We start from the raw sequence: 22,116 nt of genomic DNA, 5'->3' as shown, positions 1-22,116 counted from the left end.
CCAGCTACAGTTGGCTCTGGAATCAAAGAGAGAGAATGAGGTATGGAAAGCTTAAGATTACAAATGATATTAAAATTCTTTCTTTTTTAACCAAAAGCTAAGATTGAACACAACAAGTTTATACTTGCATGCACTTTTATCTGTTACTTAATAAGAATTTTTCTTTATTCAATGATTTTTAGACTGTTATTTTGAAAAACTGAAAACTTGAAATATGTTTGTTCTGTGTTATAGCTTTGCACTTTACATATTATTTTCACTATTTTCTATTTATAACAGAACAAAACGGACATTTAATTTTACCAATAGCTTCTTGTACATTATTTGTCCTTTCAGTTTTTGGAGTGTTACATAAGTTAAGTCATACATCTCTGCTACGGTTTTAATAGAAAGTTTGTTTTCAACTTTTCAAAGAACCTTAAAGAAATGTTGATCTCCAGTAAAGGTGGAATATTTTATCTGTTTTCAACACCCCCTGATGTTGAAAAATTCATAAGTCCAGATACAAATAGGTATATTGTGTATGTATATATATTTTTTTCTTACAAAACGTGCTTGTGGTTTTAAAGACAGTAAGATTGCTATGAATTAATTATAAGCAAGAACAGTTGCATTTACTCTGAAAATATTTGTTTAATAAAAACAAACATGCAAAGTTACTGAATAAAATATATGACCAAAATTATTTATATTCTAATATGTAAATATTAGTGGTATTAACTGCAGAACTTTATTTTTATCAGTAGTTTCAATATAATATTTTTTATTCCCTCATGACATCTGTAAAGTACATCACATAAACATTTTAATTCAGAAAAGCTACACGTGTAGACTATAAATAACCCTCCACAAATGTATCATTCTTTGTGCACAGTAATCCATATTCTTTTTTCTGCACTGCTAGTGTTTTTATTATGATTCTATCAAATTTTGCAGTATTGAAAATTTGGGCTTATTACCTCTAGTTTTTTTTTGTTTTTTTTTGTCACACTGATGTACTCTGTCTTAAAATCCTCTCTATTTTTCTTTTTGTGTGTGTGGGACTAGAAGTATCCTCACTTACTTAACCTCAGATATATATGCATATATAATGCCAACCACTATTAATTCATAGGGCATTTTGATCATGAATTTAAAGATCCATGTTTCTACAACATCCAAAGGCCCTGAAGATTCTTCTCCTGCTCTTTCAGTGTTAACAAGAGGCACTTTGTTTGTCAATGATGTTGTCACCATTTCACATCAAGTGTTTGGTCCTCTTCTGTCTCATTACTCTCTCCTCATAGTCCATTATCATTCTGATTCTATTGGTTCTGGTTAGCCTGCCTCATCTGATAATGACTTTGACCAGCTCTGCCTTTTTCTTTTGCATCTATAATTACTCAGGTACGTGACATATTTTTCTCCCACTGTTTTGGATTGCTTTGCTTCACAATCCTTCTTCTTCTGACTTTCTTTTCTCCTACCCTTTCCCAAACATTGATGTCCATAGTGATGATTTTCTGTCCCACCAATGGGCTCTCCATATCAGTTTCAGCCTCTTCGTCTTCAGTACTTTTACAGTTTCCTATGGTTTTGGTACTCCTGTTGTTCTAGAGCATGGATTCTCAACCGCGGTCCACATGGACCCTAAGGGTCCATGGAATATTTCTGGGGGTCCACAATGATATTTTGGTGGTCCATGAAGAAAACCAACTCAGAATGGTTTTTATTATTAAGAATTCAATTTCTACTGTAATTTTGGTTGGACGTGAAAAAAGCTGAAGTAGACATTCAAACGAATGTGGATGTATTTTCTAGATTTTGAAAAATTTCCAGAAAATTGCCTTGAAAGCAATAAAAAAAGAAAAAAATAAGTGATAAGAGCTGGTTTTAAATATGCGCCTCAGGCAGTCAGTTCTTCTCCTATTATATATAATAATATAATATACTAATCTCCTTAGGGAATTTATTCCAGAAATACTTCGATCTGTCAAACCCTTCTAGGGGAAAATCTATTAAAATGTCGACTTGACCCAAGCAGTTCACTTCAGTTTAACGTTGAACTCCATCGTGAAAAGGTAAGAGATATTAAAAGTTCCTAGTACAGACATTCTTTCGTATTTTTTTTAAATTTCTGCATTTCAATAATGAAAAAATTATTTCCCAGTATAAAAGTATAAAAAGACTGAAGAGAAAAATGGCAATTTTTTCCCGTTTTGATACAAATTTCAAATATCAATTCATATCTTGGCAGTTATCTGATATAATTATCAGCTTTGAGGAAGTTAAAAATGTCAATGGTGACCCTAATGATAATAATGAATGACTTGTATAGTTTTTTTTTAATCATTCAAGTTATTTTAACTATAACATTTCTATTCACCAGTTTTACCTCGAACATTTACCATGCACTCTGTTTCTAAATATGTGTTTTATTTGTCGAAAAATTTCTAAAAATAAATAGCAATATATATAGTTAGATATTATGAAATGCAATAATTGTATTACCAGCTGTATATATATTAAATATATATATATATATGTATGTACGTATGTATGTATGTATATATATATATTTTTTTTTTTTTTGCAGACATCCCATGGCTGCTCCAAGTAAAAAGAAATGCCGACAGTACTCCGTTGAATATTTGTCTTACGGATTTATTCCAACACCACATAATGAAACGAAACCAATGTGCCTCATACGTATGGATGTACTTTCAAATGATAGTATGAAACCTTGTAAACTAAAAATCCATCTAGAAAAGAAGCACACAGGAGAGAAAGATAAACCAGTAGAATACTTTAAAAAACTTTGTGATGATTTCCAAGCTAGAAAAACAGTGTCTCAATTGTTTAATAACAAAGTGTGTAAAATGAGTGATGGTTTACTGGCATCATATGAAATTAGCAAAATAATAGCAAAGGCAGGAAAACCCCATAATGTTGGTGAAACAGTAATTCTACCAGTAGTGTCTGTCATAATTTCGTCAGTTATGAAACAAAATGAAAGTGAAATTACTAATTCCATCCCTTTAAGCAACTCTTCTGTGTCACGACGCATTGATGAAATGGCAGATGATGTAGAAAAACAATTGATAGCCCATTTGCAAGTGAAACAGTTTGCCCTTCAACTTGATGAATCCACTTTAAGAGATAATGAGGCCATTTTATTAGCATATATTACATTTAACAATGATGAAGGACCCAAAGAGGAAATGCTTTTTGCAAGAAGTCTTGTGACACACACAAAAGGTGAAACAATTTTTAATGAAGTTGTTACTTATTTCCAGGAAAACAATATTCCACTCAAAAATATAATCGCTTGTGCTACTGATGGTGCACCATCTATGACAGGCAGATACAAAGGTTTTATTGGACATTTAAAAAAAAGCTGTCCCGGAAGTATTTTGTAATCACTGCGTGATACACCGTCAACACTTAGTTGCAAAGAAAATGAGTGCACGTTTACATGATGCCCTTACTGTCGTAATACAAGTAGTTAACCATATTAAATCAAATTCTCTACGAGACCGCCTTTTTCATGAATTATGTAAGCAAAATGGAGAAGAGTTTGAGCGGCTTGTATTACATACAGATGTGAGATGGCTATCAAAGGGGAATTGTCTTCAGCGTTTCATTGCACTTTGGGATTCTATTATTTCCTTTCTTGCTAACACACAACTTGGAGAACAGCTGCTTGCAAATAAATGTGATGTGTTTTTCTTATCAGATATATTTGAAAAATTGAATTCACTTAATAAACAGCTCCAAGGAAAAGATTCTGATGTGATATCTAGTAAAAGTGCTATTGCTGCTTTTCTGAGGAAACTACAGTTGTATAAGAATAATATCAGGCGTCGTGCATTTGAACAGTTTCCTTGTTTGGCCTCTGTTAGCAGCGATTTGCAAGATAAAGATCTTGCATTATATGGTGAATATATGGAAAATATGCATGATGATATGCAAACTCGGTTTAGTGACCTACTCATGATGGCTATACCGACTTGGGTTTCAATTCCTTTCGAAGTTAGTGTTGCCGATATAGACATATCTTTGCAAGAGCCTCTCATCGAATTACAAAGTGATGAAATAATGCGTGCAAAATTCAAAGATGGAAAGTACAATGTATGGAAGACAAATGATGTTGCTACAAAGTACCCTTTGCTCTGGGATAAAGCACAGCTCTACGTTATTGCTTTTCCAACATCTTATCTTGTTGAATCGGGATTTAGTCGTGTTTCTCAACTGTTATCAAAAGCTCTCAATAGACTTCACATTGTGAAAAGAGGTGATCTTCGACTATCATTAACATCGATGGAACCAGATATAAAGAAACTCGCCGAGCAGCATCAACCACAGGGATCTCATTGAATAAATATGCCTATCTCTTTCTTTTTTTTCTTATCACACACTTAACTTTAACTGGTTTATCAAAAATTTTAACCAATGTACATGAATAAATGCTGCAGCGAAGCATTGCCTGAAGAGGTCTGATCTCCATGGGCTTGACCATGAAAGAAACATTATAATATTGTAATACAAGATATTGGTAAAGAATTATTATCACAATAATTTTGATTATTATTATTATTACTAATTATCATTATTATTATAATTGTTGTAGAATACTTTATTTGCATTAAATTAGTTTTCATTTAAAAATAAAGCTTAATTATATACTATTTCTTTGATTATTAAAACCTCAAAATTTATATTAGTGAAAAAATAGAATATTGTCTTCTTATGACCAATAGTTATGAAGGGGTCCACCAAGAAAAAAAGAAGGGAAAAGGGGTCCATGGATAAAAAAAGGTTGAGAACCACTGTTCTAGAGCCTTAATCTCTAGAATACTTTCTTATTTGGGGTGTCCTATTTTATTATTTTATCCCTTCTTTCCTTCACCCGTGATGACGAGAAAACCCACTTGTAGAGGAAAATATATATGTAAAAATGGATGGTATGAATAAAGAAAACTCTATGTAGAGGGGGAAACAATGTTTCGACATTCTTCGTTCATCGTCAGGTTCACAAAGAAAGAAAGAGGTAACTGACCAATAGCTGAAAACATATTTGAAGGCAGTTGTGTAATTGAATGTAAGAATGTAGAGGGCGTGTTTAGATGTTGGATTATATTTATTACTATAGGTATAAAGGTGTTCCTTTATATTGGTATATTTTGGGCTTGAGTTGTTGTAAAAGTAAGTCTTCTTTAATTTTTCGTTTGTTTCTTTATTTAGTATTTGGGTGTTTTTTTATGGTTATGTTGTGTTTATTTGATTTTCAGTGTTCGAAAACGCGTGAAGGTGACTTTTTGTGTTATTTGAATATGGTTTCCATTTTTCTATTTGTTTATCCAATATAGAATTCATGACAGTTATCACATTGTATTTTATAAATAATGTTGGTGTTGTGTTTGTCAGTGTAGTTTTTACATGGTATAGACCTTAGTTTTGTGCCTGGTTTTTGAATAAATTTGGTATTAACTGGAATGTGATATTTTGTTACTAGTTTTTGCCGAATGTTGGTTATTTCTCTGATGATTTCGGGAATATATCGTATGCAGGAGTATATGGTTTAGTGGTTTTTTAAATCGTGAGGAATATTTGCTTTTGTTAGTTGATCTTACTTTTTGTCTAAGTGTGTGCGTATAATGTTTTCTACGGTTTGTGGAGGAAACTTAATGATGTTAATGAGGTATTGTTTTATTTTGTCTAATTCACCGTTAATTTTATCTGGTGAGCATACTTGTATGGCTGTGTTTATTTTGTTTCTTAGAATGTTGAGTTTTGATTTTGTTTCAGATGCTGAGTCCCAAGGAATGTATAGTCCAGTATGGGTGATTTTTCGGTGGATTCCTGTTTTAACTTGTGTATCGGATCTTGTAATTTTCAGTTTAAGAAATGATATTTTATTGCTTTCTTCCTGTTCACATGTGAAGTTAATGTTGGGATATATAGTGTTAATATGATTTAAAAAAGTAAGTGTGTCTTCTGTAGATGTGAATCCCGCAATAGTGTCGTCTACATATCTATACCAGTATTATGGTGGATGTAATGCTTTATCAATTGCTTGTGTTTCAACTTGTGTCAAAAAATATTGGCTAGAACTGGTGATACTGGATTGCCCAGGCTTAGGCAATTTGTTTGAATATAGTTGTGGTTGTTGAACATGAAGTTTGTCTTCATCGTGGTGGATTCTATGAGGGTTACTAATTGGTTGCTGGAAATGTCTATTGATAGATTAGGGTTTCGGATACAGAGTTCTAAGGCTATCTTGCAAACTTCAGCGGTTCTTCTGTAAAGAGGGATATAACATCGAAACTGGCCATTAAGGCTTTATAATTAATTAAATTGATTAAGGTTAGATTTGATATTAAAAGAGTCTTTGATGAATGATCTCGCTGTTGTTACATATTTGGAGAAAGCCCATGCTATGTATTTACCAAGATTATAATTAAACGATTGATATGTGGACATTATTGGTCGCAATGGACAATCTGGTTTATGAGGTTTGGGAATTTTTAAATTGGCGGGAAACTATTACAATGTGAAATGTTTTTTGTTTGTTTTTTAATTTCGCGCAAAGCTACTCGAGGACTATCTGTGCTAGCCGTCCCTAATTTAGCAGTGTAAGATGAGAGGGAAGGCAGATAGTCATCATCACCCACCGCCAACTTTTTGGCTACTCTTTTATCAACGAATAGTGGGATTGATCGTAACAATTTAACGCCCCCACAGCTGAAAGGGTGGGCATGTTTTTGTGCGACTGGGATACGAACCCGCGATTCTCTGATTACGAGTTGAACGCCTTAACACACTTGACCAAGCTGGATCTATATCGAATGCACTTGTGAAGGGATTTATGGTTGTAAACTGCCCATTTGAATGGATAAATTTCTCAAGACTGTCTATTTTGAAAAATGCCTATCCATGATATTGTTCGTTTAGCCATTAATCAATTTACTACGAAGAGGTCAAAATGCACATGTCACAACCTTTTATAGTTATATTCAAATATTAATTAAACTACATTATTATCAATATATATCAATAAGTGTGTGTGTTTTCATATACAAAAGCCAAATCAGGTTATCTGCTGAGTCCAACAAGGGGAACCGAACCGCTGATTTTAACGTTGTAAACCCGTAGACTTACCGCTGTACCAGCAGGGGAATATCAATAAATAGATAAACTTGTAATAACATAAAAAATTTCAATTTCATATATCTAAAAGTATATGTATATATATCAATACTGAACTTCATTTTCTGTATATCGCATGAAACTTCTTCAGTCAAAACTATTTATTTCAAATTTTTTGCTACCTCTTAAGGCATTATAACTTTCCGTGGGATTTCGTATTCACATTGTATATACATACACGAGCCAAATTATTAATTTAAAGCGAGAATTTGCCAACGATAAGGATTTTGTGCTTTTGGAATATCAGCAATAAAGTACTGATAAATGAGTATCTTCCAATAATTTACACTGAGTATCTTGCTTTAAAAAAAAACGGCCCGGCATGGCCTAGCGCGTAAGGCGTGCGACTCGTAATCCGAGGGTCGCGCTAAACATACTTGCCCTCCCAGCTGTGGGGGGTGTATAATGTGACAGTCAATCCCACTATTCGTTGGTAAAGAGTAGCCCAAGAGTTGGCGGTGGGTGGTCATGACTAGCTGCCTTCCCTCTAGTCTTACACTGCTAAATTAGGGACGGCTAGCACAGATAGCTCTCGAGTAGCTTTGTGCGAAATTTCCAAACAAACAAACAAAGCTTTCAAAACGTGTCTTAATTATCTTTGACGTAAGCTATTGTATTATTTTTAACAATTAAAAGGCAAAGATTTCACGGAACTTTGAGTATCTCGATCATTAATTATTTTTAAAATAATTATTTTCATTCCAACTACCTACCAGTAGTTTTAATTTGAACTGATAGCCATTTGGCCGTTTGTTAAATGAGAACTCAGTTCAGAAAAACAATGTATTTCCGGCAATTTAGCGCCGTCTCCCTCATTATCTGCTTAGTCATCATGGTGAACAGGAAACAACTGTCCGGTGATTTAAAAAACCGAATTATTGTAAAATACAAGTCTCGTGTGTCTTTTTTCCGGTATTGCTACACAACTCAATGTGCCGAAATCTACTGTTCAAAGCATAATTGCCAAGTTTAAGCTTACAGGACCAACTGCTAACCTCCTTCATTTCGGATGCTCCACCAAAATTTCAGAGAGAACCAAGAGGAAGGTTCTCAGAGAAGTTAGTAGGAACCTTCGTTTAATATGTAACGACATACAGAAACTGGTAAGGGAAACTGTGGTTGAAGTAAGCACGAACATGTTATGCTTTTCTGGGTTCAAAGAAAGCCGTCCTCGTAGAACTCCATATTTAAAGCCTGTTCATTTAGAAGAACGATTGAGGTATGCAAGAAAGCATATAGATAAACCCTTTACCTATTGGAAAACTATTCTTTGGTCACACGAGACTAAAATCGAGCTTTTCGGCCACAATGCTGTTCACTATATTTTCCGTAAGAAGGGGAAACGAAATACTCCAAAGAACACTGTCCCTACAGTTAAACACGGAGGTGGCTTGATCATGCTACGGGGTTCCTACAGCTCTTCTGGTGTAGACAGCCTTCACCGCGTCAACGGAATCATGAAAAAAGAAGAGTACGTTGATATATTAGGCGCTTATATCAAGAATGATGCTCAGAACTTGCGGCTTGGGTGTTGTTGGATCTTCTAGCACAACAATGACCCTAAGCACACATCGAAATATGTGCAATCCGGGATGCAGAGGAACCATATAAGCGTTCTGGAGTGGCCATCGTAGTCACCCGATCTCAACCCAATTGGAAACGTTTGGCATAAGTTGATGACCAGGGTTCATCAGCGTCATCCGAGAAACTTGCAAGAGTTGGAGGCCTTCTGCAAAGAAGAATGGAAGAAAATACCAGTCGAGTTCTGTCAAACGATCATGGAAGACTATGAGGAGAGATTGCGCCAAGTAATTCACCTGAAAGACACATGAACACTTTCTGCCCCTCCTATGTTTAGTTATTTTTTTATAAACAGTTTATTTATCGTTCAATACACTATACTTTTATTATCCTAATCGTGATACTTTTTAAGTTATGAGAGAAAAACTACTCACGACGCAGGGGTACGAACACTTTCTGTCGTAATTGTATTTACTGCCTCGGCCGCTGAGGCTATCTCTCTCTTTCTTTTTTCAAGCCCATTATAGTAACATGCGTAATTCTTGAATGCTATAGCCATGGCAGTTGTATATCTACCTCTTACTTGTCTATTCACGTAGCAAGTTTCACGAGAGCTATATACTAAAAGGTCGGTTCGCTTGTTGTAATTAAGCATACAATTACACAATGGGTTATTTGTTTTCTGTCTACCACGGATATCGAAACTCGGTTTCTAGGGATTAGGTCCGCAGACATACCGTTGCGTAAACCATAAGTTTGAAAAAGCCGGAAAATGACAGGTTTTGATGCCTCGACATATGCTAAAGGCATATACAGTTTTGAACTAATAAGCAATCGTTTGATAAGCTGTCAACATTAAAGCATAGTTGACGGGATGAAAATATATTATAGATTAGAATTGCTGTGGGGGCGTTATAAGTTACGGTCAATCCCACTATTCGTTGGTAAAAGAGTAGCCCAAGAGTTGTCGGTGAGTGGTGATGACTAGCTGCCTTCCCTCTAGTCTTACACTGCTAAATTAGGGAAGGCTAGCACAGATAGCCCTGGAGAAGCTTTGTGCGAAATTCAAAAACAAACAAACACTCGAAACCATAGAAAAATATATATTTCTCCTTCAAATTCTTAAAGAAAATAATACAACATAATTCTCTTTTATAATTAGTATTCCTCTTATTGGGATACATTTATTTAAAAATTAAAAAAATGTAAAATGAAATCAATGATTTTAACTCTGCCTTAATATCAACATCTCGTATTCAAACCACTCAGCCAAGTTGTACTTACAACCCATTGATTCTCATTGTTGTTCTAGGGTCTCAGTACTGTAGTATCCTTGACTTGTAATGTGAAGGTCAAAGGTTCGAATCTTCTTCACATCAAACATGCTCATCCTTTTAGCCGTGAAGGCGTTATATGGTGACGGTCAATCCCACTATTCGTTGGTAAAAGAGTAGCTCAACAGTTCAAATAGCCCTCATGTAGCTTTGCGGAAAATTAAAAACAAACAAACAAACAGTATTGTATTATAGGCAGGTCTAACTGAATTAACTTATGAGTGAGAAATAAGTGCGTGTGTTTTCTTATAGCAAAGCCACATCGGGCTATCTGCTGTGTTCACCGAGGGTGGTCGAACTTCTGATTTTTGTTTTGTAAATCCTTATACTTACTGTTGTTCCAGCGGGGGACGGTGAAACAGGTCTACAAAATAATAAAATTTTCAATAAAATATTTTTTAGAGAATATTACTGAATCTTTAAGTAATTGAGTCTGTTAAAGAAGGAAACTGGATACAATCTAATGCATAAAAATTTACAACGTTTTTTTACTTGCTGTTGTTGTGCATGAAACTGTAATAACTTCGGTTACATATTATACATTTAATTAATCTGGCCGAATTCATGCATTACATTGTTTAAATCAATGTTCCATGTAATGGTGTAAACTTGAGATTTTACCTGATCAAATACTGTGGACACTGCTGATGACATCCTTTCACAGTGTACAGTATTGCACCACCAATCCTTTTCTTTTCCTGGCAGAACAGTTATTATCTACTTGAGAATCACAAAGGAAGAAGGGCAGCTATAACGAGATGAATTTAACGACTTTTTCGATCATATGCAATGAGAAACCCGCACATATGCAGAACAAAAGACAAATTCTAAAAAGTAAGATAGAAAAAAATACATGATATATTCGTATACCACAACACTTACTTATCATATTAACTAGCCTTTTATAATGTAATCAGATGATTTTATGAAACTAATTTACTTACTTTAGTAATTACTTAGTCACTGATAAAAATGTATTTTTTTTTGTGAAACTCTGAAATATGTCATAGAACTTAATAATTATAAATGGAACCCTTGATTTTAGTGTTTTAAATCCGTAGACTTACCACTGCACCAGTTGGAGACTTGAAAAAGAGGTAATGCGTAAAACGAAAATGAATAATACATTACGCATAAAAAATAAAGAGGCAACAAGTATTATACTTGTTCAGAAAGTTATTGTTATTTTTTAAACAACATTTTAGCTTTTAATTTGGTGATTGTACATTGAAACAATTCGAGAAATAAGTGAAACCGCATATGATTTTACAAACCAAGCATAGATATACTAAATTTATTTACAATTTCCATGAGACTTGAGTGTAGTTTCGGTAATGACGTAAGTACACGAAAATTGTCTTCGCTCAAAATGGCTGGTATTTTATTGTACAGTTAAATGGTGGCTTGTTGATTTCGTTTACTGTCATATTATGTCTTATAGGTATAATTAACATCTAACTTCATTTTAGTATATGTATCTTTTCTGCTTGTAAATGACCCTGCATAAAGAACTGGCTGAAAGAAAACGTGCTTTGTCTGCGTCGTACTGTTAGTGTTACTTTCCACCAGCCAAATCCAAAATGTGTGATTATTAATATTATAAATTATACAATACTAAACTATTATTAACAGGCTTGTAAGTTATAACAAATGGGCTTAAACAACGTGTTGTGACCAGTCCTCTGTTTTAATTTTTATTAATAGTAATAATAGCACTCTTCAACACTGCTTGGTGTGTTGGAAAATAAACCATTAAATTCTGTGTTTGCTAAGTTTTTGGGTGTGAGTACTGAAAAATAAAATACTGGCGGATCAGTTTCCAAGTAGGGAAGCTCAAAAATAAAACTTGTTGATATTTGGTAATAAGAAGAAATTTAAGACTGTCGTAGTGACTCATAGGCAAAAATGACGGATAATTCGTCAGAGTGTGGAATCCAAGTAGTTTGTCGATTTCGACCTTTAAATGATGCTGAAGAAAGGGCTGGAAGTAAATTTATAGTGAAATTTCATCAGAACTCTGAAGAATGTATTTCCATAGGGGTGAGTATGTTATTTATTTCCTGTGCGTTTATATTGTTTCCCATAAATATTATTGCATTTATGTTGAAATTTACTTGATTGATCTAGTTTTTAGTTTTGTTTGTTTTTTGAATTTCTCACAAAGCTACTCGAGGGCTATCTGTGCTAGCTGTCCCTAATTTAATAGTGTAAGACTAGAGGGAAGGCAGCTAGTCATCACCATCTACTGCCAACTCTTGGCAACTATCAGAGTTGCTCCTGCTTAACTCTTTTGTGACAGGCTTGGTATAATATACAAGAGTTAAGTATTTGTACCATAACTTTTGATACAATGCATGTACCTTCACAAAATTTTATATTTTTTTAATAAAGATTGCAAGTGTTTTGTACACACAATATCAAATTTTGTAATGAAGTGTTTTTACTAAAGGTTCATGAAAATATGGTGTCTGCCCTAACAATGTTTTGAATTTATCTACTTAAAAAAAGTGATGTTAAAATATTTAGAAACTGAATACAAATTGTTACTAAAAATTTTAAGGTATAATGTACATGGCCACATGAGGAATGGAATTTTGCAAGTTAATGCATGAATAAAAAAGAAGTTATTGAAATTATCAACATTATATTTAGTATGTAAACTCTTGTTTGGCAGCTATTAATTTTAATATGATGAGATAATGTATATTATTTTTGTGAATTTCATATTAAATATATGTCAAAAGTTTTCTGTAAGTTCCAGATTGACAAATATTTTTTTCAAAAAAATCTAATTAGTTTGTGTGTATTTTCTTTATTTAATGATTTTTATATTTTAACCAAATTTTTCTTACAAACATTGATATATATATATATTGAAATAGTTTTAGAAAGTTTGTTGAAAAATAGTTATAAACATAAGTTTGTTTTTCTTTTTTTCTCTTCAGAACAAAGTGTATATCTATGATAAAGTTTTCAAACCCAATGCTACTCAAGAAAAAGTTTATAATGAAGCTGCAAAAGCCATTGTTAAAGGTAAATTAGCATGACATATTTTTATGATAAGAGATTATTTACTTTGTCCTGAATTATACAGTATTTATTCAGTAGTTTTTAAAAGCTAAACAAGTATACTAAATATATTATGATGTATGAATAAGTTTTATTTTCTAAGATATTTAAATATTGCTTATATACATTTTTTATAGCTGCTTTTGTTTCCTACACTAAATACCTATGTTTGTGTTTGCAGTTGAGCACCTATGTAATAGGCTATCTGTGCTATGCTTACAACAGGTATTGAAGCCTGATTTTAGTATTACAGGAATGCTGCTGAGACAGTGGGAAGGGGGGACATACCTTTGTAAAAACAAGAATTTCACACAGCAATTCTAAAAAATGTAATATCTGCATATATAAATGTAGGATATTTATTATATATATCATTTTTAAAATGAGAAAATAACCAATAAAGTTCAGAGGATATTGCAAGTAATATTAAATATATGTCAGATAAAAGTAAATAACAGGCAACAAGAAGATACTTAAATTCAATCCAAATTCCAGCTTATCTGTTGATATCATATAATCTTCCTACACATCTCTTTTCTATGGCCACATTCAACTTTTCTTGTATATGTCTGTTTCAGTTGTTAGTCTACATGTTTTTATGTTACTCTCCTTCTCTCACAGGTAAACCTTCCTCTTTTAATATACCTCAAAACTCATTATGTTTGAACTAATAAAAACTTAGCTCTTTGAAACGTTGTCTTTATCTTAATAGCTAGATACAGTCTAAAAATTTCTAATTCAGTTCGCTTTCCTTTGCCTATACATTTTGTTAAACAAAAACTTACCAGCTGCTATGAACTTATGGAAACTCAAGTTATAATTATTTTCTTTTCAATTTGACCTAATTCAACAGCTAACTTGATTCCTGTTAAAATGCAGATATCTTAGAATCACCTCCTGTAGCCTTAAGCTACAGTTCATCTCCCTCATTGCTTCTCAAAAATTTTACAAAGGTCTGCATGAAACTTCTTAAAAGTTACACTGAAATTTGCTTAGAAACAAAGAAGCTCACGAACAACAATATTGTTTACAACTTAATGGATTTTTGATTTAGAAGATTAAAGGTTTTACAATAAGTGAAGAACTGTTCAACCTGTGATATTATTACAGGTTGAAATAAATTAAGAAGTTCACAATCAAAAACTCATTACAGAGGAAAGATAAAAAAGCACCCTTCTCTTTACGGAGCATTTTCATAAACCTAAGTTTGAGAACTATTAATAACAGAAACTGAAGAAAATGTCCTTTAGTCTTCTCTCTGGGTCCAAGGTTGCCCAACGTGAAAAATAAACACTTCTCTTAGACCAGCTAATTGTTAATGTTATAGTTTGTTTTTTCCTACAACTTAGCACAACACATCATCACTATTATGAATTTTCAAGAACAATTTGTCTCATGATTTTTGGTGTTACAAACATGTCCCTTAGTATCACTACCAACCCAGTCTTACTTTTTGTCTGAAAAATCTTATTGAGATAATAGTTTGAAACTACAACTCACTTTTAATCCTGTTCCACTGGACAGGTCAAGATGTAAATGTAACAATCTTTTATAGAGTTACATTCTACATTTACTTGAACTGCATTATTATCAATATATACAACTTACATTTGGCATCAAAACTTAGTTAATGAAACAAATCTTAATATTATTTATGTTTTAATTTCTTAATTTTATAACTAAATATTTAAAAATAAATATCCCCTTACATGAAAACTGACATTTGCTCTCTAGATTTTTGTATTTCTTTAAATTATTTACCATCTATTCAAGAAGTACATAATTTATATAAATTACATATTATCATGTAGATGTTACTCAAACAAAGCAAAGTATTTATAGCCTTAATCTTATTTGTGTACAGAGCCATGACACCAGAAAACTGGACCAACTTGCCATGTTCATATCATCAGTTTCACAAATTACCAATAGCTTTCTCTGACATTTTATACTATATTATCTTTAACTGGTGGGAAGCCACAGTCTTATTCTATCAGATGACATATATTGTTTTTCTGTAGAAATAATTATCTCTCACTTTTTGTTCAAACTATTTCTATGGGAAATACATCAATGAATATAGCTGAATTTCTGACAACAGTTCTTATTGTGACAGTTATAGGACATTGTTTTCTCATAATGTGTTATTATTCTATGTTCTTAGGCGAAGTATTTGAATCCATAAAACGTATTTAGTGGTAGTACCATTGGTATAAAAAAGTAGACTTAAGTTTCATAAGCACCAAAAAAAGAAAACCCAAGAAAGTATTATATTTGTTTTTCATGTGTAGCCGTTATTTATTATTATAAAAATAACTAAAATGTAAATATTAGAAACTTGTTAGGTTAGATAAGGTCAGATTAGTTAAGATAAATAATAATAATAAAACTTCATGAGGTGTGCTCTTAAGCCGCTTGTGTTACGTAATTCAATAGGATAATGTGAGGTACATATTTTTGTTGAGTGAATTACAACTCGTGTGACAGGATTATTAATTAGATATGGTTCATATGGCAATAAAAATTAAGTGTAAATAGGTTTTTATTGTTACCTGTTTTAAACCATTTAGGATAAACAATTGTGATTTTATGTTACAATTTAGTCATCCCAAAAAAACTAAGAAGGGTAGCTCATAATTATTTCCTAGTTTTTTTCTAGTGGTGCATAGCAAATTGTCCAACCCTGTATAGATTTATGGTACAGAAAGTTAACAAATGAAGTAAAAAGTTTTTCTGAAATAACAAGTATTTGATGTTTATTTAGTGTTCTTTGAATCTGGTTTCCATTTTTCTACTTGCTGAATGCAAAAAGTCACTTTCACATGTTTTCAAACACTGCAAATCAAATAAACACAACATAATCATAGAAAACACTCAAATACTAAATAAAGAAACAAACATAAACAAATGCAAAATTAAAGAAGTCTTACTTACACAACAACTCAAACCTAAAATAAACCAGTACAACGGACAATAGAGAGACTTGTTCTAGTAGCTCTAAATGTCATCTTCAAGTTAACTGTCTTTAACACCTGATCAGTCCAGAAAAGTTTTAAGTCCAAAAGGGAATAACAAGTTACACATTATAAATTGATAGTGCAGTTGTAGCAAAACTGTCATTATGATCACTTGAAAACCTCCAGTGGCAATGATATGTAATAGGTTTTGAAAATGTTGGTTTATGTGTTGATGTATTATTTGAAGATTTACTTATAAGTAGTGGATAATCAAATCTATTGCTAGTCATGTAAAAGGGCCTTTTACTTGATAAAGAACTTATAAATGAACTCGAAAGCTTGCATTCAGTACATATATTGTTAGCTGGACTTTTTTACACAATTAAGAAATGACTTAAAAGTTACTACTTGGGTTTAGTTTTATCTTTTTTAATATTCTCTAGGCTGACAAACAGATATAATCAAAACTTCTCTGCAAGAAGGAGAAATTTCATGCAAAATTTCCTACCTAGGAATAATAGGATCTAAATATTTTGTTGCTCAAGCACAACATTTCTAATGTAAATGCTTATTAAAATGTGTAAATAGTTACTTGTAACTTGTAATAATCTGCATAAATTCTTGTTGTAATCACAGTGGTGTTATTGTAGCTCAGTAAACTGATAAGTAAAAAATACTAGTCTGGGCTAGCTAATTCTCAGTTTAGTAATATAAGTTAATTTTGGGATGTGTTTTATTCATATAATATTTGAGCAATTTTTAACTTGTGCATTATAAAAAGTATTTTGATTTTTACTATCAAAACTTCTTTTACAGATGTTCTTATGGGCTACAATGGAACAATATTTGCTTATGGACAGACATCTAGTGGAAAAACGCACACGATGGAGGTAAGTAGTGGACTGTAAAGACTGCTTTATTTCTTTTTGAGCTTTACATAATTTAAACAACTGATAGAGAATTAATCTCCATTTATACCTGTTATTTCCCTTTGTTGTCCACGAAGTGATTTGTAAGGCCACAGGTAACATGTTCAGTATGTATATATACATATATATATTTCAATCATTCAGTAGTACAATGCTCCTATCCTATTTAAATGTAAACTGTCCATTCCATCAGCACTTCCCAAACTGTGCCCTATTAAAGATATTTTCTTTCATTTTTTATTCACATTTTTGGAAACTTGTCAGACAGATATCTGAAATCATTATCATCTTCATGCATTCCTTTAACAGAATTATTCTTGAGTCACAATTAAAGTTTTTTGTGGTTATCAATTTACACCCAACATAGTTATAGTAAGCTACCTTTATATTGTGTGTGATGAAAGTTTCAGTAACTGTTTGGGTGATTTTTGGACTTTACTTGAACTTGGATGTTGTTTACTTACCAGGTACGATCTACCATGCTTTAGTTATTATATACCATAAGAAACATTCTCCTTTACCCATTTTTATTCTTTGAGATTGAGTTTTTTATTTATCTGATTGGGATCACTTTTCTGACTTATCCTCTCCCAGTTGGACATCATCCATTCCTTTTCCACTATGTTTGTTCATAAGGTTCATGGTGATTAGATGCTTGGTTCAGAAGTGGTGTGATACCCCTCCTCAGATCATATCATTTGTATATGTCATATACATAGGTATTCTCCTGATATTTTTTTTTTGGGGGGTACATTTTCTCTTCCCTTTCACTCCTCCCTCTTTCTTTTTAATGTAGAATTCCAGCTAAACATGTGAGAGATGAGAGTACTGTATCCAAAGTTAGAATTTTCCTAAAATGGAAAAATGTATTTCTGATAGATACTTTCTACTGTTCTCCCCACAATATCACAATGTTTCCATTTTTTTTTGCCAAATTTCAAAGTGATAGTTCAGTAGTGATGTATAGAGGGATTCATGTAATGATGATGCATTCCTATTGATGGAGAGATGAAACATTGATTTGCCTGAAAGACATGTTGGAACCTTTGATATCAGTAGGGGTTGTGTGTGGAAGGATTGTGGTATATGTTGTAAAATATTTTCCGTAGTGGGCAGTAAAAATAGGAAAAGCCAGTCTTGTGACAGGGAGGGAAGAATCTGGTGGAAATATATTTCAGTTTAGGAAAATTATAATTTTTATGATCTGATCAAAGACTTTAGTGTGCAGAAGAATAGAAAAAACATTGTTATAAAACAAATAACATGAGTAGTGTAAATATGTTTTATGTGAGTTGGATTATAAGTTTATATTTATCTCATTTATTGAGGTATGTAGTGATATATTTTTCATTCCATACCTTTTATTTATTCCAGTTGTTAATATGTGAGTTGTATAAATTAATTTTGAAAATAAACTGCTCAAAGGATGCTTGGAAATAAATTTCTAGGAATTAGACTGATTGTCATTTTTCCTTTGGATGAGATTCTAAAATTGCCTATATAAATGGTTAAGGGTGTCCTACATGCCAAATTTTCATAGGACCACTTAAGTTCTAGATCTGATCCTGTATTGTGTTATGGTGTTAAACACAGCTAATTTTTGTATTTTAAATATGTATATATATACTTACACACACACACACACATAAAGATATATTCATATATATAGATACAAACACATTTATATACAATTACTTTATCTTAGAAAAAAAAAACTGATAATTTGAAATACACTGCTGGCTAAAATCTTAAGGCCAATGAACATAAAGAAAAAATATACATTTTGCATTGTTAGACTCAACCACTTGTTTGAGTAGAGCTTCAAAAGATGAAAATAAGAAAAGGGAAAATAAAAGTAAAAAACTTTTTTTAGCATTTAATAGGGAAAATGTGAACACTATGAAGTACATTGTATTCTGTATACATGTATACATACATTAGTTGTATTTTCATGCTATGTACTTGTCCACCATATCTATAAAAGTGGGTAAATGTACAGATTGTCATTTTTATACATCATTAGTGTTTACATTCTCTGAAATTGAAACCAAATATTTTTTGTCATATTCTACAGGGTGTGTTGGATGATCCAATCAAACAGGGAGTAATTCCACGTATTATTAATGACATATTTAATTATATTTATTCCATGGATGAAAATGTGGAGTTCCATATTAAGGTAAACTGAACCTCTACCCATAGCTCTTTATAAGACTTATTGATTATTTCACATATTGTTGGTCTATATTTAGATAGCAATGCCATGCAAATATTTGCATGGTTAATTGCCCTCAGATAATTTTATTAAGTTATATGTAACATATATACTTTTCTATATTTGAAACTTACTATTGAGTTCCTTGCACTGTTGTTTATATAAAAAGAATAACTTAATATTAGTTAAACATGGTTAAAAGTACATAACTATAAATTTAAAGGGCCTTTATTTTAGGTGTTGCTTTTTTTTCTTGAAGCACAAATGTGTTCATGAAAAAGTCTGATATTTGTGAAATAATTATAATAAGGATAGATACTAAATCTTATTGGCTATGCTTATTGTGAAGTGTGATTACCACTAAGTATTTTTCATGAGAATCAACTTTGTTACACAGGAGATACTATTATGTACATACCCAAAACTCTTAATGTACTGAATTGCTTGCATTGTGAAATATCATTTAAAAAATCGTAATCGTTTTATAACAAAAGCTTTTTCAAATTACATGTATAAAATCAATCAAACAAGAGTGTCACCACCAATATTCATTAAATGCGTTTTTTTCCTTGCTAAAACAGAATGTTAATCAAGATGAGACATAACTAAATCAAGATAACATAGTTCTATAATACCATTATTATTTAAAAAAAAATGATTTTGATGCAAACAGTTTTTAGTTGGAAAAGTTTCATCATAGGAGACAACATTTTATAGTACGAAGGTTCTGTTCACATGAAAGATTTTTTTGAGATTTAGTTTTTACAGCAATATTACAAATACTTTACTTTAGGAAAACAAATTTATTTATGGTTTTGATAATATAGTTTCATGAGAACGAATAAACAAATATGTATCTTTATATCATTTTATTATTTTTTAATTATAAAAAATGGTGGAATGTTTAACACAATGTTTAGGTACAGCATACATTTATTATAAAAAGTTTTTTTATTTAGGTATCTTATTTTGAAATATATCTTGACAAGGTGAAGGATCTTTTAGATGGTAAGTTAATAAGAGTATGATTTTATAAATTCGTATTTTATTTTACATTTAAATGTTTAATACTATTTTTGTATTATGTTTTAAACTTGGTAAGGTAGAGATTTGAACTGTTTCAATAATTAACATTTATTTCAATTTATTAAGTCTGGAATGTCACAGTACAGCAAAAAGCACTGTCCGTTGGAGGTGTAGGACAAAAAAATGTGTACCACCTGCACTGCATCACATCTCACTGCCTGAAATATTTGAACTCTTTCTCCCATAAACTTGATAATTAACCCTTTCACTATAGACTCAATATAATATACACAAGTTTGTCTACACATTTGCATATTTTAAGTATTTGCACTATTAACTTTTGATACAGCATGTGTATATTCACAAAATTTGGTAGACTATTGTAAAGATCACAAGTATTTTCTTGCACAAAAAATCAGATTTGTAATGAAATATTTTTACTAAAGATCTGTTTGTGAAAATATCGAGTCTATAGCATTACTAGTGTGAGGGCAAAGTGATTTAATTTTTTATTAAAAACTAATCTTTGTCCCCAAAATTTCATTTGTGTAATCTCTAAAACCTCCTAAATACATTTTACATGTTTATTTTCAGTAAAACTTTATATTGTGTACCCTAACTGCATGAGAAATGTCAGTTGACCAACCTTATAACTTTAAAAAGATTAGGAAAAAAGTATAAATTATGCATTTTTGTACTAGAATGACTACATGTTATAACATGAAAATACAGATGTTTAGTTTAAGTAGCTTATGTCTCATAACGCTACATACATGTATATATTTATAATTTTTGTATTATATTGACCTTCCAGTGATGCCTAGCTAACATTACATAACTTGCATTGATGCAGTGTATGTGCATTCATTTTGGGTTTTATATGTACAGTTGAATAACCAAAAAAATCATAAATCACCACACTGATACTATAGAATTGCACTATAATTTATTAAGCTTAGTAAATAAGATGTATTTAGATTTTCAAAAAAAAATCTGAAACTTCGAATAGGCTAAAGATACAACCTACATTCTTGAAATGTTGGATCAAAAGGACATAATAGCCTTTTCATTAGGACATTTTAAGTTGATTGGTTATTCATATATCATGTATTAAAGTAAGTATATAAGGGATACCATTTTCAAAAATGGAAAAATTGAATGGGGCTGTTGTCTCTGATTCAGTACATTAGCCATATTTCAGCAAAATAAGATACTGTAGTTTAATATTAGTAATTTGAGTTACTAGTTTATAGGAAACTATAGACTTAGTATTTTCACATCACAAACATCTATTGTTAAAGAGTGGTGCATTAGATATATCATATAACTAACATCTATATTTAGATATGTTCTTTAAATATTTACTTTTAACTTAAGAAATTACAAATATATAATATTAAAGTTTGAATAATAATCTACAATTTGATACCAAACTTACTGACATAAATTATAAAATAGTAGTTCAATAAAATTTTGAATGCTAGTTAACAAATGAGATAACATGGCCTTTGACCACGACTCATAGTGACAAAATTAATGACATCTTGAACATCTGAGGGATGTGGATATGTGATAATTATAATTCACAGAAGGTAGTTTGTGGGATTTTGTTGTGATAATTTTTTATAACAAATGCTGATTTTGTTTATGAAAGTTAACTAATAATTTAGCTTTAGATTTCTTTAGCCACTGCATTTAAACTAATATTCTTTACATGATTTTGCACAAAGAAAAATAAAAAAAAAATATAGTTGTTTATGTTGGAACACAAGTGCGAAGTTTCATAAACCATCAAGAGTGGGTATGACACGTTAATATGCAGAATTGTAGGACACATTGTAGAATGCACAATAACATTTTGTATTTTATTTTATATC

At 31.5% G+C, this 22,116-nt stretch overlaps 3 protein-coding genes across 7 annotated transcripts in view; all 3 read left to right on the top strand.

The window, feature by feature from the left end:
* The first annotated feature begins 2,582 nt into the window (after window positions 1–2,582).
* LOC143251654 (SCAN domain-containing protein 3-like) lies at window positions 2,583–3,398 on the top strand. The gene has a single exon (XM_076502915.1). The coding sequence runs from the start codon at window positions 2,583–2,585 to the stop codon at window positions 3,396–3,398; it is 816 nt and encodes a 271-aa protein (XP_076359030.1).
* A 40-nt stretch (window positions 3,399–3,438) lies between these two features.
* On the top strand, window positions 3,439–4,356 carry LOC143251653 (zinc finger BED domain-containing protein 5-like). The gene has a single exon (XM_076502914.1). The coding sequence runs from the start codon at window positions 3,439–3,441 to the stop codon at window positions 4,354–4,356; it is 918 nt and encodes a 305-aa protein (XP_076359029.1).
* Window positions 4,357–11,109: 6,753 nt separating this feature from the next.
* LOC143252923 (kinesin heavy chain-like) overlaps window positions 11,110–22,116 on the top strand; it is a 101,537-nt gene continuing 90,530 nt past the window's right edge. For 3 of the 5 annotated variants that reach the window (XR_013029242.1, XM_076505798.1, XM_076505794.1), the window contains exons 1-5: window positions 11,114–12,083; window positions 12,989–13,076; window positions 16,886–16,959; window positions 19,073–19,177; window positions 20,173–20,221. Coding sequence is in view for 4 of the 5 variants with exons in the window: in XM_076505798.1 (XP_076361913.1) it covers window positions 11,949–12,083; window positions 12,989–13,076; window positions 16,886–16,959; window positions 19,073–19,177; window positions 20,173–20,221 (451 nt within the window). In the remaining variant the exon portion in view is untranslated. Of the gene's footprint in view, window positions 12,084–12,988; window positions 13,077–16,885; window positions 16,960–19,072; window positions 19,178–20,172; window positions 20,222–22,116 lie in introns of all 5 variants that reach the window. The other 2 variants (XM_076505797.1, XM_076505796.1) reach the window with 2 other exon arrangements.

The sequence above is a fragment of the Tachypleus tridentatus genome, chromosome 6, assembly GCF_004210375.1.
Source record: "Tachypleus tridentatus isolate NWPU-2018 chromosome 6, ASM421037v1, whole genome shotgun sequence".
NCBI classification, from domain to species: domain Eukaryota; kingdom Metazoa; phylum Arthropoda; class Merostomata; order Xiphosura; family Limulidae; genus Tachypleus; species Tachypleus tridentatus.
Note: the sequence above shows the minus strand (reverse complement) of the source record. Positions and strands in the feature narration are given on the sequence as shown.